Here is a 25,930-nt window from a genome sequence, read left to right as displayed (position 1 = left end):
AGCAGCCTCCACTGTATGGTATAGAGAAAATCATGTTATTTGTGCTGATGTGGGGAGTACTCAATAGGGTCTATAGAATCTATGTATCAAATCACATTTTGTCACATGTGCCAAATACAACAGTGAAATGCTTACTTACAAGCCCTTATGCAGTTTTAAAAAATACAAAAAAAACCTAACAAATAATTAAAGAGCAGCAGTAAATAACAATAGCAATATAGGAGGTACCGGTACAGAGTCAATTGAGGAAATATGTACATGTAAGTAGAGTTATTAAAGTGACTATGTATAGATAGTCAAATGGTGTCATTTCATGGATCTATAAATAATATGGAGTGTTGCTGGACTTTCCTGTGGTCAAACAGCTTAAAATGGGGTGCTTGGACACTATACTACAGGAGGTTAGTGACACCTTAATTAGGGAGGATGGTTTCATGGTAGTGGCTGGAGCAGAATAGGTGGAATGGTATCAAATACATCAAACACATGGTTTCAAACGCTCCATTCCAGCCTTTATTATGAGCCATTCTCCACTCAGCAGCCTCCACTGCAGTGTAAAGTCTAACTATAACACTGTACAGGAAAAACGATTATTTGTGCCGATGTAAAAGTGGGGTGGGGAGTATTCAGTAGGGTCTGTAGAGTCTATATATGGTGTCATTTCATGGGGTTCTGAATAATATGTAGTGTTGCTGGGTATTTAGACCAGAGTCCCCCATGAAATAACACCATATAAAGATTCTAGACCCCTAGTGAGTAATCCCAACCGTACTTTTACATCGGCATGTAGAATCGTTTTTTCTCTATAAGCCAATATGTCATTTATAGGCTTACAGTGTATTAGTGTATTGCATTGGGACCAATGGAATGGGTGGAGTAGAATGTGCTGCTAGGCATTCTGACCACAGTCCCCCATGATATAACACCATAGACTCTAGTGCTTGATCAGTATGGTGTGTAGAATATTATGTTCTTTACATTCATTTACATAAGCTCCAAACATTTGTTCCTTTTTATTTTTTGGATGATGTGTTTATTGTATTGTTAGGTATTACTGAACTGTTGGAGCTAGAAACACAAGTATTTCGCTGCACCTGCGATAACATCTGCAAATCTGTGCACTTGACCAATAAACTTTGATTTTATTTATGTGCTCCACCTTATAATATACTTTATCCAATATATTTCCCATTTATTATTATTACAAGTTACTCCTTATGAAGTGCTTCAAGTCCCCTCCACATCACCAACAAACTATCATGGTCCAAACACACCAAGACAGTCATGAAGAGGGCTCAACAACACCTATTCCCCGCCAGGAGACAAACAGATTTGGCATGGGTCCCCAGATCCTCAAAAAATTCTACAGCTGCCTCCCGAGTGGCGCAGTGGTCTAAGGCTCTGCCTCGCAGTGCTAGAGGCGTCACTACAGACCTGGGTTCGATCCCTGGCTGTGTTGCAGCCACCCGTGACCGGGAGACCCATAATGCAGTGCACAATTGGCCCAGCGTCGTCCGTGTTTGGCCGGCCGGGATGTCCTTGTCCCATTGCACTCGAGCGACTCCTTGTAGCGGGCCGAGCGCATGCACGCTGACTTTGGTCACCAGTTGTACGGTGTTTACTCCGACACATTGGTGCAGCTGGCTTCTGGGTTAAGCGAGCAGGGTGTCAAGAAGCAATGCGGCTTGGCAGGGTAGTGTTTTGGAGGCCACATGGCTCGCGACCTTCCCCTCTCCCGAGTCTGTACGGGAGTTGCAGCGATGGGACAAGACTTGGGGTTAAAAAGGACCCCCAAAAAAATAGTATTAACAGCTGCACCATCGAGAGCATCGAGAGCATCCTGACCGGTTGTATACGGCCAAGTACATCACTGGGGCCAAGCTTCCTGCCATCCAGGACCTCTATACTAGGCGGTATCAGAGGAAGGCCCAAAGAAATTGTGACAAATAAAATGAGATTTTACATTTTCAAAAACACGATTCTGACTGATCTGTCACCCTCTTCTGGTACAACTTGGTACACACATGCTCTTATTCAACAGACACCTCAAAATAAACATTGACCTTTTAGTCATTTACCAGTCTTATCCAGAGCGAAATACAGGAGCAATTTAGGGTTAAGTGCCTTGCCCAAGGGCACAAAAATGTTTCACCTAGTCAACTCGGGGATTCGACCCAATGACCATTTGGTTACTGGCCCAACGCTCTTAACGCCTAGGCTACCTGCCGTAGCTAGATTCAATTGTAGAATTCTTCAACATCTTCTCTATTCACATAACACACATATACAAAAACTGTAGTATTACATCAATCACACTGTCTTCTGAAACAATTCAAAGTCCTTCGGTGTCGCTGTTGCTACTTCAGTGCAGAAGGCCTCATCTGGCAGAGAGACTAGCTTGTCCAGAGAGATGTAGTTAGGCTTGGCAGGGTCGTACTGAGCCTTGTCCAGGTACTGCAGAAACAGGTGTCTCTCTTTCATACGAAGGTACTTTGCATTCAGGACCTTTAAAGAGGACAGATCACATAGGTGACAGCATTGGGAATTATGATTTTATGCCATGTTTAAAGGCCTTATGAATTATATTGTGACCAACCAACTTACATAAACAAAACCTCTGTTTTTAACAACAACTCAGTCTTCGGCCATGATCCAGGAGGGGTTACCCTCTACACATAGCAAATAACTAATATATACTGATACACATTTTCTGGGAGAGTGCAGAAAAGGATGATTCAAGACTGGTAGTTTATAGCTTACCTGTGGGAACTTCACAATCAGGTCATGGGGTATGTTCATGGTGTTGTGGATATTGTCAAATATCTGGGTCAGTTTCCTCTTATTAGCTGTAAGAACTTTGGGGATTACAGTGACGATGTGCTGGAGTTCATTTCCACGAAACCCCATCTCCAGTTTACAAATCTAGGATAAAAAATATGGATTCTGAGAATTCAACCTTTTTCCTTTTACAAGAATTAAGACAAATATCACAACTCATGTTTGCACTTTTCATACCTTAAGATTCTCCTTAACTGGCTCCAAACTCTCACACAGAAATCTGGGAAGGCGAACCACGACATTCCGTGTCTGAAAGAACATACAGTAAGATTATGATTCTTAAGCAATTGTATGTAATTTGTGGTGTGAATATTCTATGAATTTTTTTATTTTATTTCACCATTATTTAACCAGGTAAGCTAGTTGAGAACAAGTTCTCATTTGCAACTGCGACCTGGCCAAGATAAAGCAAAGCAGTTTGACACATACAACAGAGTTACACATGGAATAAACAAACATACAATCAATAATACAGTAGAAAAATCTATATACAGCATGTGCAAATGAGGTAGGATAAGAGAGGTAAGGCAATAAATAGGCCGTGGTGGCGAAGTAATTACAATATAGCAATTAAACACTGGAATGGTAGAATGTGCAGAAGATGAATGTGCAAGTAGAGATACTGGGGTGCAAAGGAGCAAGATAAATAAATACATACAGTATGGGGATGAGGTAGATTGGATGGGCTATTTACATATGAGCTATGAAGTGGGACAAAACAATGTGATCAATTGTGATTGTCTTGGGTCAAACCTTTCATACCAAATTGTTTACCAAATTCAAACCTGACTTCCTGAGCACTAAGGCCTAACTGCTGTTTGTAGAATCCCTGGTGGTTGTCCATCCTCTTCACACTGAAGGCCACCATGGAGGCCACAGACTCAGCATTGAACTTCTTGGACCCAAGATATGCCATACTAATGTGAAAAAATAGATTATTTCCTTACTTTATACTATAGATCATTTGTAATATCTCAATGAAATGTATCACCTGTCATAGTCCTATAAGAGCTAAAGCTGACAGATGGGAGATACAACACGTGCCTACAGCTATAGGTATATCAGTTGGAAACACCAAGTGTACTCTCTGTCCCTAAGATAGTCAACCCTATGTGTTGCTGACTGTAGCAAATTCCACCGGCTAAAACAACAACCACCCTATCTGCACCTGTACCTGGCCTGCAGATTCTCCAGGCTCTTTGTGAGGATGAAAGGGTTGTGGCTGATCAGGTAGCCCAGCCGAGTCTTCCACTCCCAGCTGCTTCAGGAACACCAGCCGGGGGGGGGCTACGTTTGTCTGGAAGTCTAGCCTCAGCAACATGGAGCCCACGTTGGGCCTCTGCTCCAGCTTCCATAGCTGAACACCTGAATAGGGACCCAAAGGGTTAACACAAGGGTCGCATTCATAAGTGCACATCATGGCAAAATGCTTTGAAGTGGAAAACACGCAAAAATAAGTTTGCTTTTGCGTAAGTTCACGTAATCCCTCCCCATTTGTTTCAGTTTGGTGCCTGGTGAATACGATCCAGAGACATAGATATACAGAACATCTATTGCTCTGGTTCACTTCATACTAGACCAGGGATGGGCACTGATGGGGATGGGGACCAAAGAAATGCGTGGCTCGTGGGTCTGCATACCCACATACAGTGAGGGAAAAAAGTATTTGATCCCCTGCTGATTTTGTACGTTTGCCCACTGACAAAGAAATTATTGTCTATAATTTTAATGGTAGGTTTATTTGAACAGTGAGAGACAGAATAACAACAAAAACATCCAGAAAAACACGTCAAAAAATTGTATAAATTGATTTGCATTTTAATAAGGGAAATAAGTATTTGACCCCTCTGCAAAACATGACTTAGTACTTGGTGGCAAAACCCTTGTTGGCAATCACAGAGGTCAGACGTTTCTTGTAGTTGACCACCAGGTTTGCACACATCTCAGGAGGGATTTTGTCCCACTCGTCTTTGCAGATCTTCTCCAAGTCATTAAGGTTTCGAGGCTGACGTTTGGCAACTCGAACCTTCAGCTCCCTCCACAGATTTTCTATGGGATTAAGGTCTGGAGACTGGCTAGGCCACTCCAGGACTTTAATGTGCTTCTTCTTGAGCCACTCGTTTGTTGCCTTGGCCGTGTGTTTTGGGTCATTGTCATGCTGGAATACCCATCCACGACCCATTTTCAATGCCCTGGCTGAGGGAAGGAGGTTCTCACCCAAGATTTGACGGTACATGGCCCGTCCATCGTCCCTTTGATGCGGTGAAGTTGTCCTGTCCCCTTAACAGAAAAACACCCCCAAAGCATGTTTCCACCTCCATGTTTGATGGTGGGGATGGTGTTCTTGGGGTCATAGGCAGTGTTCCTCCTCCTCCAAACACGGCGAGTTTAGTTGATGCCAAAGAGCTCCATTTTGGTCTCATCTGACCACAACTCTTTCACCCAGTTGTCCCCTGAATCATTCAGATGTTCATTGGCAAGCTTCAGATGGCCATGTATATGTGCTTTCTTGAGCAGGGGGACCTTGCGGGCGCTGCAGGATTTCAGTCCTTCACGGCGTAGTGTGTTAGCAATTGTTTTCTTGGTGACTATGGTCCCAGCTACCTTGAGATCATTGACAAGATCCTCCTGTGTAGTTCTGGGCTGATTCCTCACCGTTCTCATGATCATTGCAACTCCACGAGGTGAGAGCTTGCATGGAGCCCCAGGCCGAGGGAGATTGACAGTTCTTTTGTGTTTCTTCCATTTGTGAATAATCGCACCAACTGTTGTCACCTTCTCACCAAGCTGCTTGGCGATGGTCTTGTAGCCCATTCCAGCCTTGTGTAGGTCTACAATCTTGTCCCTGACATCCTTGGAGACCTCTTTGGTCTTGGCCATGGTGGAGAGTTTGGAATCTGATTGATTGATTGCTTCTGTGGACAGGTGTCTTTTATACAGGTAACAAGCTGAGATTAAGAGCACTCCCTTTAACTTCACTAGGGTAGGGGGCAGCATTCGGAATTTTGGATGAAAAGCGTGCCCAAATTAAACTGCCTGCTACTCAGGCCCAGAAGCTAGGATATGCATGTAATTAGTAGATTTGGATAGAAAACACTCTAAAGTTTCCAAAACTGTTAAAATAATGTATGTGAGTATAACAGAACTGATATGGCAGGCGAAAACCTGAGGAAAATCCATCCAGGAAGTACTATTATTTTGAAAGGCTGTTTTTCTATTGAAAGCCTATCCACCATACAAAGACTTAGGACCCAGTTCACGATCTCTATGGCTTCTTCTACATGTGGCCAGTCTTTAGGCATTGTTTCAGGCTTTTACTCTGAAAAATGAGGGAGATACAGTACTTTCAATAAGAGGACAGTGGAGATTTCAAGACATGAGTCTAGCGCGTGATCGGGAACGCGCCTTTCTTGTTTCTACTTTCCTATTGACGACGCTTTTGTCCGGTTGAAATATTATTGATTATTTATGACAAAAACAACCTGAGGATTGATTTTAAACATCGTTTGACATGTTTCTACTAACTTTTATTGTACTTTTTTGACTTTTCGACTGGATGTTGAGAGCGCGCATTGTGCCTTTGAATTACTGAACTAAACGCACCAACAAAACTGAGGTTTTTGGACATAAACAGGGACATTATCGAACAAAACGAACATTTATTGTCTAACACGGAGACCTGGGAGTGCCACCAGATGAAGGCCATCAAAGGTAAGTGATTCATTTTAACGCTATTTCTGACTTTTGTGACACCTCTCCTTGGTTGGAAAATGTCTGTATGGTTTTCTGTGGCTAGGCGCTGACCTAACATAATCGCGTGGTGTGCTTTCGCCGTAAAGCCTTCTTGAAATCTGACACAGCGGCTGGATTAACTTCTCTAGGGTAGGGGGCAGTATTTTGACGTCCGGATGAAAGGCGTGCCCGTAGTAAACTGCCTGCTACTCAGGCTCAGAAGGTAGGATATGCATATTATTAGTAGATTTGGATAGAAAACACTCTGAAGTTTCTAAAACTGTTTGAATGATGTCTGTGAGTATAACAGAACTCATATGGCAGGCAAAAAGGTTTGTAGTTTTTCAAGTGATTGCCTATACAGTATACAGTGACTTAGGGTTCATTTTGCACTTCCTAAGGCTTCCACTAGATGTCAACAGTCTTTAGAACCTTGTTTCATGCTTCTACTGTTACTGGGGAGAGAATAAGAGCTGACTCAACAAGTGGATTGCCTGAGGCCAATGAGTTGTTTACTGCGCCGTTCCTTCTTTTTCCTCTGTAATGAATACGCTATTGTCCGGTTGGAATATGATCTAATATTTATGATAAAAAGACCCTAAGGGTTGATTGTAAACATCGTTTGACATGTTTCTACGAATGGTAATGGAACGTTTTGACTTTTCATCTAGGGTTTTGCGCTTGCGCATTGTGCCTTTGGAATAGTGATCTGAACGCGCAAACAAAACGGAGGTATTTGGACATAAATATGGAGTTTATCGAACAAAACAAACATTTCCTGTGGAAGTGGGAGTCCTGGGAGTGCATTCCGACGAAGATCAGCAAAGGTAAGTGAAGATTTATAATACTATTTCTGAGTTTTGTTGACTCCAGAACTTGGCGGGTAACTGTATAGCTTGCTTTGATGGCTGAGCTCTGTACTCAGAATATTGAACAATGTACTTTCACCGTAAAGCTATTTTGAAATCTGACACAGCGGTTACATTAAGGAGAAGTGTTATCTATAATTCTTTCAATAACTGTTGTAAATTTTATCAACGTTTATGATGAGTATTTTTGTAAATTGATGTGCTCATTCACCGGAAGTTTTGGAGGCAAAACATTTTCTGAACATCACGCGCCAATGTAAAATGGGGTTTTTGGATATAAATATGAACTTTATCGAACAAAACATACATGTATTGTGTAACATTGAGTCCTGGGAGTGTCATCTGATGAAGGTCGTCAAAGGTTAGTGATTAATTTTAGCTGTATTTTTGGTTTTTGTGACGCCTCTCCTTGCTTGGAAAATGGCTGTGTGGTTTATCTTGCCTCAGCGCTGTCCTAACATAATCTAATGTTATGCTTTCGCCGTAAAGCCTTTTTGAAATCGGACAATGTGGTTGGATTAACGAGAAGTGTATCTTTAAAATGGGATATAATAGTTGTATGTTTGAGAAATTTGAATTATGAGATTTTTGGTGTTTTGAATTTGCCGCCCTGCTATTTCATTGGCTGTTGAATAGTGTGTCCCGCGTCCCACATACCCCAGAGAGGTTAAGAGTGTGCTCCTAATCTCAGCTCGTTACCTGTATAAAAGACACCTGGGAGCCAGAAATCTTTCTGATTGAGAGGGGGTCAAATACTTATTTCCCTCATTAAAATGCAAATCAATTTATAACATTTTTTACATGCGTTTTTCTGGATTTTTTTGTTGTTATTCTGTCTCTCACTGTTCAAATAAACCTACCATTAAAATTATAGACTGATCATTTCTTTGTCAGTGGGCAAACGTACAAAATCAGCAGGGGATCAAATACTTTTTTCCCCTCACTGTATGCAGTCATGCTGCCTTCCCTCACTGTAAGCTTTTAAGTGCCCAAAGCAACATTTTGTTGGGGCGGGCGCCCCCACCTTGCGAGCAAAACCTGCTTAGCATTTTGTCTTGACAGCAGAGATAAAAACATATAAAAAAAATTTAAGCAAATTTCCTGCAATTCTACAAATGTTGCAATGGGTTGTACAGCAAATGTTACAGTTTTAAAGAAAATTTGCTGTAATTCTACACATTTTGCCATGAGGCAGAGAGAAGCTTTTTGAATTTTATAACAAATTTCATGCAATTATTTGCCATAGGGCAGAGAGACTTGTTCGCCCTTTTTAATATAACATCTGAGTGAGAGTGACTAACAAAATCAATGGGGGCCACCCGGTATGTAATTCGACCATGATTACTACAAGTTTAGATATCTGGCTGCTAGACTAATTTACCAAGCAAAAAATAAAATAAAAACAATAAACGCTGAAATGTCCCTAACTACATACGAGGGCATCGAGGTCCGGACCTCTGTATTTTATTCTAATAATGAAAAATAAAATAAAAAGGAATAACATAAATATATATTTTTGTACAAAATAAAGAAAATTAATTACAGGTCAACATCTAAATATTGCTGCCAGCGTTGATCAATGATTAGAACGCTTATTCTCGATATGACTGAGTTCTAATAGTTATAATTCTACTTTCCTGACTGGAATCATGAACAGTGGTTTTTTCCTTATGTTCACCTGCATCCCTCGTATTTGCCTTTTTAGGAACACCACTTTCTCACATGGCTAAATCCTCCCTATTGCGGCACAGGCCCGAGGGCCAGAGACGTGAAACGAACTACCACAGCTCGCACTTGGCTCAAGTAGACAACTAGAGTCAGAAACGATACCGAGTGTGTTTGCGAGATGCCGGACAAAAGGCAATTTTAAAACCGTTCTGCGACAACTGCCGTGTCTACAGACATCCCCCAAACAAACAAAGGGGGGTACCTCCCCTTGCACCCCCCCATCCCCTCTTCTTGACCTCACTAAAACGCAAACCCTGGTTACGGCCTTGTTCGCTGACATAGCCGCCAGTTGCCCATCCCTGCACAACATGGGGAAGTAATGGGAAACTAATGGCTAATCAGATACAAACCCTAAATGGACTGGATCTACCTAGCTGTACAAGCTTGCTGAGTGTCTCTGACTTGTTGACATAGTCTGAGGGAGATGGATACAGCAGGCTGGGCAGCTGGGCTGTCCATACGAACCGCCTCTTCATTACTGATCTCTTCTAATGCAGAGTGTCCTGGGGAATCATCCAAATCTGGAGAGGGCAAAAACTTTAGGGAGAAATGACCACAGTGCGTGTGTGTGTGTTTGTACACGGGGTAGCATTAGTACCTAAAGCTGTCTGCCACTCCTTCAGCGACATCCCTTCATTTCTGAGTTGATGGGAGAGAGGATTCTGATATTGCACCATATCAGTCCCATCAGTATCCCTGTGTTCCGTTTGAAATGGTTGGACCTTGTCATGAGATTCACAGTAACTCCGCACTCCTAGTTCCCACCTCTATTGCATCTGAGATGGGTTCTGACTTCTCTAGAGCATGGAAAGCAAGACTGGAACACTGAAATAATTCCATTAGGCTGCAGGGCATCAGTGGAATACTGGAGGGTGATGATACCCACAGTCCTTGACAGTAATGAGGTACATCTCTGACACAGCTGGATACAGGTTGAAGCGATGGAGATCTGTTGTAGAAACACAGAGTACATTGTGACATGAGAAGGGTGTCTGTACATTAAATATATGCAGCTAACTGGAATAAAATATCACTCAAGTCACACGTTGTTTAGCCACTATATGTATTATTTGAGCTTGACTGGTGGAGAATGTTGTTGTTGTGTAGAGAAGCAATAGATAAAACAATGATTGAGGGGCATGTTTCATTGAGCTAATGGCTAGCTAGGTAGCTAACGCTAGCTAGCTTGCATGGAGCAATCATACAGGCAGCCAGCAAGCAGACAGAAATTGTCGTTTTTGCAAGTACAAAATGGATGAAACTATGCAATAAATTACAGAAAATGGGTCAAAACATGAATATGCCCGCTGAGCAGACGTAAGAACAACAATAGATAGCGCCAATGTCAGTCTACTCACGTGTGCGCTCTCACGGAAGTATTATGGAAGCGTCCTCTCCAAGGGATGTACCAAAATACGCATACAGCAGGGGAATTAGCTAGTTCAATCTAAAACAATCTATGAAGGACCAATAAAGAAAACTCCCTTGTCCTTTCATTGTGAATGTCTGGTGTTATAAATATTATAATATAAACTCTTTCTAAAGGAAGATTGCAGTGGAATTAATTGGGAGTGTTGGTATTGGAATGTGCATTCCTACTACAGCCCTATAGTTTGTTGAGTTGATTGGCCGTTTTCAGGTTTGTTCCGTCCTCTCTCCGCCCATCCCCAGTCCTCATCAATTTATTTACAGGCAGATCAACCTGTCCTGTCGAGAACTGCTGACACGGGGAATTTTGTGGAAGAAACTCCTTATCCCTCGCCATGGCGCCTGCTTTGGGGTCCCATACATTAAGCAAGGATGATGTGAATGACATGTTACACTTTCGGATGATTAACGAGCAACAAGTGGAGGGCATCAGCATTAACTTTTTCTACAAGCCTCACACTCTCACCCTTTTGACGTTCACTGTGGCTAGCTTGATGTACTTCGTCTTTTCCAGGTAACCCAATAGCCGTTGACAGCTCATTTGACTTGCCGGTAGGCCTTGTGGTTGTGCTAACTTGGCTTAGCTATCTAACCCAAGTGTAAACCTAAATTGTATAATTAAACTACAGTTGATTAGACATTTAAAGGGGCAATATGCAGTTGCTACATCCATGTTTGGACTTAATTAATTATATGTACCCATTGATTCTGGAAGAATATACGTTATAAATGCTTAATGAGCTTAGTTCAACTGTCATAACCCATCAGAACCCAAAAGATAAGCTTGTTTTACTCCAATGTTTGTAAACAAAGTAAATGTAAACAAACACTATATAGACTCAAAACATGGGTAAAAGTACACTTTGATATCATGGATGGTCATGCATCCATAGCTCTGTTGATGAATTTGAGAGTGGTTTAATTTCTCCAGCCCCATCTCTCAGCTTTTTACTGAAACAGGGCTGTGGAAAACACATTGTTATTGTTTCAACTGCTGATTACATCTTTAAAGGTCCAATGCAGCCGTTTTTTAGTTCAAAATCATTGGTGGGTAGCAATTTCTCAAGCAATAATTTTTCTCTGACTGTCTGGGAGTGGCCTGAGCGGGGAGGGGAAAACTGAAAACAAGCTGTTATTGGCAGAGAGGTTTGGAACTCTCTTTCGTATTGATCTATGAAATGATTTACGACCTGGTGATGTCACCCAGGCAGGCCTAAACTCCATCCCACCAAAACAGGCTGAAATTTCAGCAGCTCTTTTCAAACAGCTTTCACACTAAAATTATCATCATTTTCAGAATTTCACAGTATCATTCCAACCTCAGTGTGGAAATATATATAAAACACAGGGAAATCACGTTTTTGACTGCACTGGGCCTTTAATGTTATTTATTGTAATAATATATACAATGCTGAAAAAGCAATAATCGAACAGAAACTTTATTAAATGTCACATTTGAATGCCACATTTACTGTATCATAGTAAACCTCACTTCATCCTCTGAGAATAATGTACAAATTGCAAATCTCAGCCAATGCTTTTTGACATCAAACCCTGCTCTCTTTTCCAGGGATGATGCTGATGTTGACAACAACTTTCGAGTGGGTTTCCTGTTGGTCGTCTCCTTCTTCCTTGTCATCAGTGTCCTGGCATTCCCCAATGGTAGTTACTCAATGTCACTGCCTTGTACTTGTCCATAGCCCAGCACCTGGTAGAAAGGGTGTGTCTGAATGTTGATGGGTGGGAGGAATGTTGTTCTAGTGTAGATCAATGGTTAATAGACATTCAGGTCTTTCTGGTTTTGACTGTGCGAGTGAATGGTACACCTACTGCTAGCGGTTATGCTATGTTAACTTTTGAAATGCAGTATATGAGGGTTTTGGTCGATCCACTCTGATAATGGTATTTATCCACTTCAGGTCCATTCACAAGACCACATCCTGCAATTTGGCGCATGGTATTTGGTGAGTAGTCCTACTGCACCGTTCAACAAGTTACATCGTCAGTGGAGCACCTCTATGGAACCATGTCCATGGAACTCCGCTTTGATTGGTTCCTTCCTGTTGTTGTCAGGTCTGAGTGTTCTGTACTTCCTGTTCCTGGTCTTCCTCATCTTCCTGAACTGGGCCCAGGTGAAGAGGCTCATGTACTGGGTGGACCCCAACCTACGCTACGCTACCCGTGAGGCTGATGTCATGGTGAGTCATTATGATCACAAAACGTTATTGGTAAAACTTTTATTGTTAAATATTGATAACTTATCTCATCATGCAAAAGCTGTGAGATAAAGAAAATTAAATCGCTGTTACACTTCAAATAACATTTCATTTGTCAAATGCTTCATAAACAATTGGTTTTGACTATCAGTGAAGTTGTTACTTATTCGCCGTTCCCAACAATGCAGGGAGAAATAATAGAATGTGCAGGGGTACGAGGTAATTGAGGTAGATATAGTTAGGGAAAAAGTGACTAGGCAACAGGATAGATAATAAACTGTAGCAGCAGTGTATGTGATGGGTTGAGTTAGTGCAAAATGGGTCAATGCAGATAGTCCGTGTAGCTATTTGGTTAACTATTTAATCAATGGTAGGAAAAGTACCCACTTGTCATACTTGAGTAAAAGTAAAGATACCTTAATAGAAAATGACTTAAGTGAAAGTCACCCAGTAAAATACTGGGATGATGGTGTTGATATGAGCCATGACCAGCCTTTCAAAGAATTTCACGTCTACAAATGAGAGTGTTATGGGGCGATAGTCCTTTAGACATTGGTTACCTTGGCTTTCTTGAGCACAAGGACTATGGTGGTCTGCTTGAAACATAGGAATACAGATTGGTTCATGGATAGGTTGAAAATGTCAGTGAAGATACATGCCAGCTTGTCAGCTTATGCTCTAAGTATGCGTCCTGGTAATCCGTCTGTGAATGTTAACCAGCAGCATACCACCCTACATCCTACTACTGGCTTGCCTCTGAAGCTAAGTAGGGTTGGTCCTGGTCAGTCCCTGGATGGGAGACCAGATTCTGCTGGAAGTGCTGTTGGAGGGCCAGTAGGAGGCATTCTTTCCTCTGGTCTAAAAATAATAATAATTCCCCAGGGCAGTGATTGGGGTCATTGCCCTGTGTAGAGGGCTGTCTTTCGGATGGGATGTTAAATGGGTGTCCTGACTCACTGTGGTCACTTAAGATCCCAAGGCACTTATCCTAAGAGTAGGGGTGTTAACCCCAGTGTCCTGGCTACATCTTCAATCTGACCCTCATATAATCATGCCTACCTAATCATCCTTAGCTTCCAATTGGCTCATTCATCTCCCCCTGCAACTATTCTCTAGGTTGTTTATGTAAATGAGAATGTGTTCTCAGTCAACTTACATAGTAAAATAAGGGCTATGGAGAGTGTGACCACTCAATTGTCTGGAGCAGCTGGTGCTCTCATACATGGTTAAGTGTTGCTTGCCTCGAAGCGAGCACAGAAGATATTTAGCTCATCTGGTAGGCCTCCGTCACTGGACAGCTCGTGGCTGGGTTTCCCTTTGTAATCTGTGATAGTTTGCAAGCCCTGCCACATCTGACGACAGTCTGAGCCGGTGTAGTAGGATTCGATCTTGGTCCTTTTTTGACGCTTTGCCTGTTTGATGGTTCGTTGGAGGGCATAGCGGGATTTCTTATAAGCGTCCGAATTAGTGTCCCGCTTTTTGAAAGCAGCAGCCATAGCCTTTAGCTCAGTGCGGATGCTGCCTGTAATCCTTGGCTTCTGTCTGAGATATCTATGTATGGTCACTGTGGGGACGACGTCATCCATGCACTTATTAATGAAGCCGGTGACTGATATGGTAAACTCCTCAATGTCATCAGATGAATCCTGGAAAATATTCCATTCTCTGCTAGCGAAACAGTCCTGTAGATTAGCATCCGCTTCATCAGACCACTTTCGTATTGAGCGCGTCACTGGTACTTCATATTTGAGTTTTTGCTTGTAAGCAGGAATCGGGAGGATAGAGTTACAATCAAATCTGACAAATGCAGGGAGAGCTTTGTATGCGTCTCTCTCTGTGTGTGTGTGTGTGTGTGTGTGTGTGTGTGTGGTAAAGGTGATCTAGAGTTATTTTTTTTGGCCACAAGTTACATAGGTGACATGCTGATAGAAATGAGGTAAAACGGATTTCAGTTTTCCTGCATTAAAGCCTCTAGGAGCGCTGCCTATGGGTGAACATTCTTTTGTTTGTTATTGGACATATACGGCTCGTTGAGTACGGTTTTAGAGCCAGCATTGGTTTGTGGTGGTAAATAGACAGCTATGAAAAATATAGTTGAAAACACTCTTGGTAAAAAATGTGGTCTATAGATTATCATGAGGTATTCTAACTCAGGCGAGCAGAACCTCTAGACTTCCTTAATATTAGAGATTGCGCACCAGCTGTTGTTAACAAAGAGACACACCCCCTCCTCTGAGCTTCCTCGATGCCATCGTTCTGTCCTACCGATGTATAGAAAAAACATTTATTTATATATACCATTTCCTTGTTCAGCCACGACTCTGAGAAACATAGGATATTACAGTTCTTCAGATCACATTGATAGGATACTGAGTTTATTCTCCAGTGATTGCACGTTCGCCAATAGAACGGAGGGTAGAGGTGATTTATCCGCTCTCCGATGTAGTCTCGTCAGGTATCCCGCAGGCCGGCCTCTATGGCGCCATCTTCTCCTCCTTCGAGTGTCGGTATTTGGTCCTGGTCCGCAATAATCAATATCTCTTTCGCCTCTGACTCATTGAAGTATAAGTCCTCGTCGAAATAAAGGTGAGTAATGGCTGTTCTGATGTCCAGAAGCTATTTTCGGTCATAGGAAACAATGGCAGAAACATTATGTGCAAAAAAAGTTACAATCTGCGCAAAGAAATGCACAAAATAGCTCAATTGGTCAGGAGCCTGTAAAACGCCTGCTATTCCCTCCAGCGCCATTCAGCATGAATTTGCACCATCATAGTCTCGCAAAGGCCTTCCTTACAAATCTCTGTGACTCAACTATATGTGAGCAAAGCCTGGGCATCCAAGGCTAGCATCATCATGACTCACCATACTGCTGAGCCACCACTGTCTTGTTACGTGTCTCATCTGCCTCTTCTGTGTCCGTGTCTCACCTGTGTCTTCTGTGTCCGTGTCTTACCTGGGTCTTCTGTGTCCGTGTCTTACCTGGCTCTTCTGTGTCCGTGTCTTACCTGTGTCTTCTGTGTCCGTGTCTCATCTGCCTCTTCTGTGTCCGTGTCTCACCTGTGTCTTCTGTGTCCGTGTCTCACCTGTGTCTTCTGTGTCCGTGTCTCATCTGCCTCTTCTGTGTCCGTGTCTCACCTGTGTCTTCTGTGTCCGTGTCTCATCTGCCTCTTCTGTGTCCGTGTCTCACCTGTGTCTTCTGTGTCCGTGTCTTACCTGGGTCTTCTGTGTCCGTGTCTTACCTGGCTCTTCTGTGTCCGTGTCTTACCTGGCTCTTCTGTGTCCGTGTCTTACCTGGCTCTTCTGTGTCCGTGTCTTACCTGGCTCTTCTGTGTCCGTGTCTTACCTGGCTCTTCTGTGTCCGTGTCTTACCTGGCTCTTCTGTGTCCGTGTCTTACCTGGCTCTTCTGTGTCCGTGTCTTACCTGGCTCTTCTGTGTCCGTGTCTTACCTGGCTCTTCCGTGTCCGTGTCTTACCTGGCTCTTCCGTGTCCGTGTCTTACCTGGCTCTTCCGTGTCCGTGTCTTACCTGGCTCTTCCGTGTCCGTGTCTTACCTGGCTCTTCCGTGTCCGTGTCTTACCTGGCTCTTCCGTGTCCGTGTCTTACCTGGCTCTTCTGTGTCCGTGTCTTACCTGGCTCTTCCGTGTCCGTGTCTTACCTGGCTCTTCCGCTTCCGTGTCCGTGTCTTACCTGGCTCTTCCGTGTCCGTGTCTTACCTGGCTCTTCCGTGTCCGTGTCTTACCTGGCTCTTCCGTGTCCGTGTCTTACCTGGCTCTTCCGTGTCCGTGTCTTACCTGGCTCTTCCGTGTCCGTGTCTTACCTGGCTCTTCTGTGTCCGTGTCTTACCTGGCTCTTCCGTGTCCGTGTCTTACCTGGCTCTTCCGTGTCCGTGTCTTACCTGGCTCTTCCGTGTCCGTGTCTTACCTGGCTCTTCTGTGTCCGTGTCTTACCTGGCTCTTCTGTGTCCGTGTCTTACCTGGCTCGTCTGTGTCTTACCTGGCCTTTCTCCCCCTGCAGGAATATGCAGTGAACTGTCACGTGATCACCTGGGAGCGGATCCTGAGCCACTTTGACATCTTTGCGTTTGGGCATTTCGGGGGCTGGGCCATGAAGGCAATGCTCATCCGCAGCTACGCCCTCTGCTGGACCATCAGCATCACCTGGGAGCTCACTGAGGTAAATAAAGGGTGTAAGGAAGTCTGTGTCTGCTTCCCAAATGGCACCCTATTCCCTATACAGTGCACTTATTTTGAGCAGAGCAACGGCCTTAGTCAGAAGCAGGGCACTATAAAGGGAATAGGGTGCTGTTTGGGACACGTATCTTTGTGAAGTACTGCTCGATTTCCGTCAACAGATCCCATTTAGGTTTCAAACAGTATTTAGGCTCTGATTGATTTGAAATATTCTATTGCATTGGCACGTTTTGAGTCAGTTTGTAGCTCTCCATTCACCTTTGTCTCTATGTGTCTGTCTCTCCCTCAGCTGTTCTTCATGCACCTGCTGCCTAACTTTGCTGAGTGCTGGTGGGACCAGTTGATCCTGGACATCCTGCTGTGTAATGGAGGGGGCATCTGGTTGGGCATGACTGTGTGTCGCTTCTTGGAGATGCGGACCTACCAATGGGCCAGCATCAAGTGAGTTCTCCTATTGGTTTCCTCCCTTCTCCTGTAGTATCATGACAGATTTAAATTTTATTTAATTAGGCAAGTCAGTTAAAAACAAATTCTTATTTACAATGACGGCCTACCCCAGAAGACGCTGGGCCAATTGTGCGCCGCCCTATGGGACTCCCAATCACAGCCGGATGTGATACAGCCTGGATTTGAACCAGGGACTGTAGTGATGCCTCTTGCGCTGAGTTGCAGTGCCTTAGACCGCTGCGCCACTCGGGAGCCCAGATGACACAATACAGTTCACCAGTCCCAATTAAAATACATTTATTCTATGGAATTGCTGCCTGCTCTGATTTAGTGCATGTGTGCTTTCTCGTCTATGTATGTCTCTTTATGCCTGTACAGTATCTCTGTGTTTAACCTTGTGAGCCTAACTGTCTGTCAACACCCATCGGTGTTACTTCCCAGTGCGTAAGTGTATGCCTCTATGTATATCTGTATTTTATGCTGTGTCTTCAGAGACATCCACACGACCACAGGGAAGCTGAAGCGGGTTGTGCTCCAGTTCACCCCAGCAAGCTGGACCTACGTACGATGGTTAGACCCCAAGTCCTCCTTCCAGAGGGTGGCAGGGATCTACGTCTTTATGATCCTCTGGCAGGTGAGCTCTACCCTCTGACCTGGAAATGATACATAGCATTTAGTGCCAGGGTTAGAAGTCAGAATCCAGTTTTATGTAGTTACTCTGTGTATATTGACTTGAAAGTAATTTGTGATTGAACTCTTTTGGGAAACAAATGGAGTTCAACTATTTACAAAAATGTGTGGTGTTTTTTTGTAGTTGAGCAGTTGGTATGTTTTCTATGATCCTACTACATACCTGAAGGTTATGGGGTAGATTGTATGATATCTAAGCTGTGTGGACAGTGATGTTTTAATATACATGTTGCTGTACTACGACTTTACTTCCTGTCTGTCTTTACCTCCTTTCCTCTAAACAGCTGACTGAGTTGAACACGTTCTTCCTGAAGCACATCTTCGTGTTCCAGGCGTCTCACGCTCTCAGCTGGTGCCGGATTCTCCTTCTTGGAATCATCACAGCCCCTACTGTACGGTAGGGACCCTTTCCACCACACCACTCCACACGTGTACTCTACATTCTAGAGGCAGAAGGGAATTATGACAGTTCGACATGTGCAGTCTCTTTTCGTATAGATGGAATGGAGTTGGAAGAAGTTTTAAATGATTTCTGTAAACCCTTCTGTTTATCTTGATGACAGTTGTTGTTGTGATGGCTGTATTGAATGTTTGTCTTCCTGTTCTCTCAGACAGTATTATGCATATCTGACAGACACACAGTGCAAACGAGTGGGAACACAGTGCTGGATGTTTGGGTGAGTCTTTCCTGTATCCTCTAGTGGCCATTTCCTGCTGTTGCTGAACTCCACTCTAATCTTGGGACCACGTCATTGACAAATGTCTCAGAAATGCTGTGGATGGCAAATTGGGTCACGTCCAATTTTGTTCAAAATGTTGATGCTGACCTCATCGCTGTCCCAAGCTGGTGATTGCCCCGACTAGGCTTTGGTAACCATGGGAACCAGACTTACTTTCTCTTGCTCTCTCACTATAAAATACAAAACAATGAGGCCCTTATATGCCCCTGGCTTCACCCCTTCAATATTATAAGCTCAGCGAAAGTCTAAGTACCCTCTGCAGTCTGGTGACTAAAATTAAGGAGGAAATGTATTTGTTTTCTGTGATTTTGTTTTGTTGTTGTAATTTTGTTGTTGTAATTTTTTGGTGTATCTTAACATAGTGTGATTAACAAAAAGATGGGGCCATTGGTTAATAAAAAAACAAATAGATATTTTCTAATTGATAATGCCTGTTGTAAAATGTAATTATTGTTAGAGGTGAATGTTTGTTGGTGGTCAGTGTCCGTTAACAACGGTCTCTATCTAACCCACAGGGCCATAGCCTTCCTGGAGGTCCGTTAACAACGGTCTCTATCTAACCCACAGGGCCATAGCCTTCCTGGAGGCCCGTTAACAACGTCTCTATCTAACCCACAGGGCCATAGCCTTCCTGGAGGCCCGTTAACAACGTCTCTATCTAACCCACAGGGCCATAGCCTTCCTGGAGGTCCGTTAACAACGGTCTCTATCTAACCCACAGGGCCATAGCCTTCCTGGAGGCCCGTTAACAACGGTCTCTATCCAACCCACAGGGCCATAGCCTTCCTGGAGGTCCGTTAACAACGGTCTCTATCTAACCCACAGGGCCATAGCCTTCCTGGAGGTCCGTTAACAACGGTCTCTATCTAACCCACAGGGCCATAGCCTTCCTGGAGGCCCGTTAACAACGGTCTCTATCTAACCCACAGGGCCATAGCCTTCCTGGAGGTCCGTTAACAACGGTCTCTATCTAACCCACAGGGCCATAGCCTTCCTGGAGGTCCGTTAACAACGGTCTCTATCTAACCCACAGGGCCATAGCCTTCCTGGAGGCCCGTTAACAACGTCTCTATCTAACCCACAGGGCCATAGCCTTCCTGGAGGCCCGTTAACAACGGTCTCTATCTAACCCACAGGGCCATAGCCTTCCTGGAGGTCCGTTAACAACGGTCTCTATCTAACCCACAGGGCCATAGCCTTCCTGGAGGCCCGTTAACAACGTCTCTATCTAACCCACAGGGCCATAGCCTTCCTGGAGGCCCGTTAACAACGGTCTCTATCTAACCCACAGGGCCATAGCCTTCCTGGAGGTCCGTTAACAACGGCCTCTATCTAACCCACAGGGCCATAGCCTTCCTGGAGGTCCGTTAACAACGTCTCTATCTAACCCACAGGGCCATAGCCTTCCTGGAGGTCCGTTAACAACGGTCTCTATCTAACCCACAGGGCCATAGCCTTCCTGGAGGCCCGTTAACAACGGTCTCTATCTAACCCACAGGGCCATAGCCTTCCTGGAGGTCCGTTAACAACGTCTCTATCTAACCCACAGGGCCATAGCCTTCCTGGAGGCCCGTTAACAACGTCTCTATCTAACCCACAGGGCCATAGCCTTCCTGGAGGCCCGTTAACACCGTCTCTATCTAACCCACAGGGCCATAGCCTTCCTGGAGGCCCGTTAACAACGTCTCTATCTAACCCACAGGGCCATAGCCTTCCTGGAGGCCCGTTAACAACGTCTCTATCTAACCCACAGGGCCATAGCCTTCCTGGAGGCCCGTTAACAACGTCTCTATCTAACCCACAGGGCCATAGCCTTCCTGGAGGCCCGTTAACACCGTCTCTATCTAACCCACAGGGCCATAGCCTTCCTGGAGGCCCGTTAACAACGGCCTCTATCTAACCCACAGGGCCATAGCCTTCCTGGAGGCCCGTTAACACCGTCTCTATCTAACCCACAGGGCCATAGCCTTCCTGGAGGCCCGTTAACACCGTCTCTATCTAACCCACAGGGCCATAGCCTTCCTGGAGGCCCGTTAACAACGTCTCTATCTAACCCACAGGGCCATAGCCTTCCTGGAGGCCCTGGTGTGCGTCAAGTTTGGACAGGACGTGTTCTCCAAAACACAAGCTCGGTCTGTGTTCCAGTGGCTTCTATGTGTGGTAAGGGCTGTGTGTGTCTCTCTCTCGCTGTGTGTGCGTATGTGTTAACCTCCAAAACAATTCTCCCTGCTTCAATTACCATACCTCAAGTGTCCATAACAATGACATGCTATTTAGACTGTGTAATACCATTGGTATGCTCTGACATGTGACTGCTATGTGGGTGGTACTGTAAGGGCTCCCATTGTGTTGTCAGTGCTCTCTACATCTCTCTCTCTCTCTCTGTAGGCTTTCATCACACTTCTCTGTCTGTATGGGATGGTGCGGTATGAGCAGAAGTATGAGCCTGAGTTAAAGGTAAGTCTGCAGCCAGTTTCCAGTCTATTGCACAGAAAGGCTATGTCGGCCTTTGTCTAGCGTAGTTTTGTCTTTCTAATTGTTATTTTTGCCTCTAACTGACTATCAAGAACCATCTTTTCTAGAGCGTCTCTGAGAGTGATGATGGCAACCTGATAGAGTCATGTGGTTACAGCCCTGATGACATTACAGGTAAGCATTCGACTTAATGAGGTATTTTTATATAGAAAATATACCGAACTTTACATACACTTAGGTTGGAGTCATTAAAACTTGTTTTTCAACCACTCCACAAATGTCTTGTTAACAAACTATAGTTTTGGCAAGTCGGTAAGGACATCTACATTGTGCATGACACAAGTAATTTTTCCAACAGTTGTTTACAGACAGATTATTTCACTTATAATTCACTGTATCACAATTCCAGTGGGTCAGAAGTTTACGTACACTAAGTTGACTGTGCCTTTAAACAGCTTGGAAAATTCCAGAAAATGATGTCATGGCTTTAGAAGCTTCTGATAGGCTAATTGACATCATTTGAGTCAATTGGAGGTGTACCTGTGGATGTATTTTAAGGCCTACCTTCAAAGTCAGTGCCTCTTTGCTTGACATCATGTGAAAATCCAAAGAAATCAGCCAAGACCTCAGAAAAAATTGTAGACCTCCATAAGTCTGGTTCATTCTTGGGAGCAATTTCCAAATGCCTGAAGGTACCACAAAAGGAAAGGAGGACCAAGGCACTCTTCATATAATTAATTAATATGCCTTTATTAGTATGGCATGTTCAATAGAAACAAGGTTTTAAAAATCTGACGCGTTTCGGCTGCATGGCCTTCGTCAGGGAGTACAAAGAAATAATACAATGTCCTCTTTTTAACAGCTTTTCACATTAGCCCTAATTTGAAGAGGGAGTGGTTACAAAGCAGATTGAACACACCTAGTAAGCAATACTATACACATTAAAAAGTGAAATACTGTAGCTATGTTATCATAAAAATACAACTCCAAGCTAGAAGTATCAGAACACTTAGAAAGGTAGTTCTAACCTTAAATAAGACTGGGAGAAGTGTCAACAATAAGAAAGCAATATATTCTATAGTACACTAGAACACAAAAATAGAACTGTTTGGTCATCATGACCATCGTTATGTTTAGAGGAAAAATTTGGAGGCTTGCAAGCGAATAACACCATCCTAACCGTGAAGCACGGGGGTGGCAGCATCATGTTGTGGGGCTGCTTTGCTGCAGGAGGGACTGGTGCACTTCACAAAATAGATGGCATCATGAGGGAGGAAAATTATGTGGATATATTGAAGCAACATCTCAAGACATCAGTCAGGACGTTAAAGCTTGGTCGCAAATGGGTCTTCCAAATGGACAATGACCCCAAGCATACTTCCAAAGTTGTGGCAAAATGGCTTAAGGACAACAAAATCAAGGGTATTGGAGTAGCCATCACAAAGCCCTGACCTCAATCCCATAGAAAATGTGTGGGCAGAACTGAAAAAGCGTGTGCGAGCAAGGAGGCCTACAAACCTGACTCAGTTACACCAGCTCTGTCAGGAGGAATGGGTCAAAATGCACCCAACTTATTGTGGGAAGCTTGTGGAAGGCTACCCGAAACATTTGACCCAAGTTAAACAATTTAAAGGCAATGCTACCAAATACTAATTGACTGTATGTAAACTTCTGACCCACTGGGAATGTGATGAAAGAAATATTAGCTGAAATAAATCATTCTCTCTACTATTATTCTGATATTTCACATTCTTAAAATAAAGTGGTGATACTAACTGACCTAAGACAGGGAATTTTTACTAGGATTAAATGTCAGGAATTGTGAAAAACTGAGTTTAAATGTATTTGGCTAAGGTGTATGTAAACTTCCAACATCAACTGTATATATTTGCTGGTGTTTGTCAAGGAGCGTATTTCCTATATGTATCCTCTTGTAGGTGAGAGAGACTCTCGGAATAACTCAGCCAGCCCATCTAAACAAGGGAGAGGCTCTGCGAGAACCAAAGCTGTCAATGGACACGAAGATTAAAAGCAATGAGAGCCAATGAAGGGACTACGGTACATCCCTACTACATCCAACAACTCTGTGGGGAGATGGAAGGAAGAGAATTTGGGTAAGGAGGTTCAAGAGGTGGGGATATTACATTGGTTGAAGAACAATGACAAGATAAATGAAGCATAAACTGAATGGAAAAGGCTGAGCAGAGAGCTTCACTACATTTACATTAGTAATTTAGCAAACGCTCTTACCCAGAACAACTTACTACACTTGGGTGACCGCATTTACCACTTGATGAGGAGGCACCAGCTGTTGAGTTTACAATCTTCACAGAATTTACTGAACACCAAGGTGCATTTTTACTCTTCCAACTCTTCCCCCTCTTTTGTTCAAATGATGACCATAAATATTACAGGATGGATTTTATTTAACGTACAATGAAAACCTAAATTATGTGAAGTCAAAGCCTGAATGTTTTAGATGCCTGGTTTCCCTTTTCCGTATTCAGAGTTTATTATTGATACTTATTTTAACTCAATCAATTCAAGCCAAATATTGAAAGTCAGAGTTCACATTTTTCTATGAGAATTTCGAAGATAATTTCAATAAATGTTTACAACTGACTAGTATTGAAATGGAGTTGGTCTCAACCCTGTTTGGACAGATCTGTTTTTAAGATAATTCCAGGCCTTAAATGTTTAAAATGTTGATCATGTCATGATGACCCACTTTGTTTGAGTGTGTGAAAGGTAATATGATTAACCATTGTTTTTATACAAGAATTAAGAGTGCATTTGTTTAGTATGAATTATGTGAACTGCATACTGTTGCAAGATAATTTATATGAATATAGCTTTCTAATAAATATTTTAAACAGGACAAAGAATTGTTTTTGTTTTGTAGTCTTTTGTGTACAAACAATTTCTACCAGTAGGTGGCAGCAGAGAATCATTCTTACGAAAAACAAATTCATCTCATTGTTGTGTCAGTGGATTTATTACTGGAGTGTTTGGGGAAAAAATATATTCCCATCAATTTCCCATGCTTTGTGGTTTGAAGAAATTACACTATGACAAAAGAATGCATGCATACACATGTTTTGAAGGTCTGATTCTAGTGCAACTGTTTGTTTTCATCAATGGTGGAAAAAGTACCAAATTGTCATACTTTAGTAAAAGTAAAGATACCTTAATAGAAAATGACTCAAGAAAAAGTGAAAGTCACTCAGTAAAATACTACTTGGTTTTAAATATAATTAAGTATCAAAAGTAAATCTGTATATTAAGCAAACCGGACCAAACGATTTAAAAAAAACTTTTTTTTTTTTTTTTACATTAACAGATAGCCAGGGGCACACTCAAGGATGACCAGGGATGCTTTGAATAAACAATTTTCCTGTCCTGCTAGGCATTCAAAATGTAACAAATACCTTAAAGTGCCAGGGAAAATGTATGGAATAAAAAGTACATTTTCTTTAAGAATGCAGTGAAGTAAAATCTGTCAAAAATATAAATAGTAAAGTACAGATTCCCCCAAAAAACGACTTAAGTAGTACTGTAAAGTATTTTTACTTAAGTACTTTACGCAACTGGTATTTATTTATTTTTCACTGGGAAATGTAGGCAACGTCACATTATTAAGCCTGTTCATTTCACTTGTCACTCAGGGCAATGTCAGATATGTTTGATATTTATGTAAAAAAAAAAAATATTACACATCAATACAGGGACATTCCTGTGAATCCAATTAATAAATAAAATAATAAAACACCAGGCATGGACATCATTTAGATGTGACAAGGCAATGAGACATTAACAGACATTCAGAGACATGACCTCTACATTTTCCAACTTTATAAAATTGTAACAGTTCAATGAAAAAAAACCTAAATAAGGAATTTTCCTACCCCTGTTTACATTTGTGAATATAGTTATTTGGCCAGGACAATAATAATGTTAATAAAATAGTTATGATCGGCATTACAAGGATAAGCATAATGCCATTTAACATCATCAAAGGTAAACATAGGTAATTTTGGAGATTTTATACACAACCATAGTTTACTGGAATGGTGGCATGAAAAAAATAAATGCTCTATAGATTCAGAATCAGAGGAACAAAAAACACAAGGCACTTTGTCAAATTTGAACCTTTTGTACAATGGGTCCTTAACTGGCTAGATGGAAGAAAATGTTTTAAAATACGTTTCTTTAACTTTTGGGATAACTGGACAATTAAGGTAAAAAGTAGTCGCTTTTGACCATAGCATGGGTTGGTCACTTCCATAGCAATATATTGAATTATAATCACCAAAAATTACTTAACTGACAATCGTATCCACTTATTGTTGATTTTTTTTATCCAAAAGGTTCAAGTCATTCATTTGTAAACTTGGAAAAGTGGGAACAACCTGACAATACAACAAAGTGTTCTGAAAAAGTCCAAGTAAAGGAAGTGGAATTGCTTTGCAAACCTTAATATATTCTCTCTGAGTAATATTAACCTGAAATTGACCAATAAACTCACCAAACGGCAGAATCTCCCCTGTGTTGTCTAACAAATCGCATACGAAATTAAT

The 25,930-nt window shown here is 42.6% G+C and overlaps 1 protein-coding gene and 1 pseudogene across 1 annotated transcript; one reads left to right on the top strand and one right to left on the bottom strand.

The window, feature by feature from the left end:
* Window positions 1-490: 490 nt before the first annotated feature.
* Window positions 491-10,510, bottom strand: LOC106588915 (transcription termination factor 3, mitochondrial-like; annotated as a pseudogene).
* A 304-nt stretch (window positions 10,511-10,814) lies between these two features.
* Window positions 10,815-24,238, top strand: LOC106588913 (phosphatidylserine synthase 1). The gene is made up of 13 exons (XM_014178460.2): window positions 10,815-11,109; window positions 12,166-12,257; window positions 12,515-12,559; window positions 12,669-12,793; window positions 16,826-16,984; window positions 17,291-17,442; window positions 17,941-18,082; window positions 18,423-18,535; window positions 18,750-18,815; window positions 20,939-21,038; window positions 21,267-21,335; window positions 21,461-21,527; window positions 23,291-24,238. The coding sequence occupies exons 1-13, from the start codon at window positions 10,931-10,933 to the stop codon at window positions 23,380-23,382; spliced, it is 1,401 nt and encodes a 466-aa protein (XP_014033935.1). The 5' UTR covers window positions 10,815-10,930; the 3' UTR covers window positions 23,383-24,238.
* Window positions 24,239-25,930: the final 1,692 nt, after the last annotated feature.

Source organism: Salmo salar, chromosome ssa27 (genome assembly GCF_905237065.1).
Source record: "Salmo salar chromosome ssa27, Ssal_v3.1, whole genome shotgun sequence".
NCBI lineage: Eukaryota > Metazoa > Chordata > Actinopteri > Salmoniformes > Salmonidae > Salmo > Salmo salar.
The sequence above is the reverse complement of the archived record's forward strand: the minus strand, read 5'-3'. Positions and strand labels throughout refer to the sequence as shown.

Coding starts and splice junctions, on each gene's coding strand:
- LOC106588913 (XM_014178460.2), top strand. CDS start 10,931: ATGGCGCCTGCTTTGGGGTCCCATACATTAAGCAAGGATGATGTGAAT. Junction 11,110..12,165: donor ATGTACTTCGTCTTTTCCAG/GTAACCCAATAG, acceptor TCTCTTTTCCAG/GGATGATGCTGATGTTGACA. Junction 18,536..18,749: donor ATCACAGCCCCTACTGTACG/GTAGGGACCCTT, acceptor CTGTTCTCTCAG/ACAGTATTATGCATATCTGA.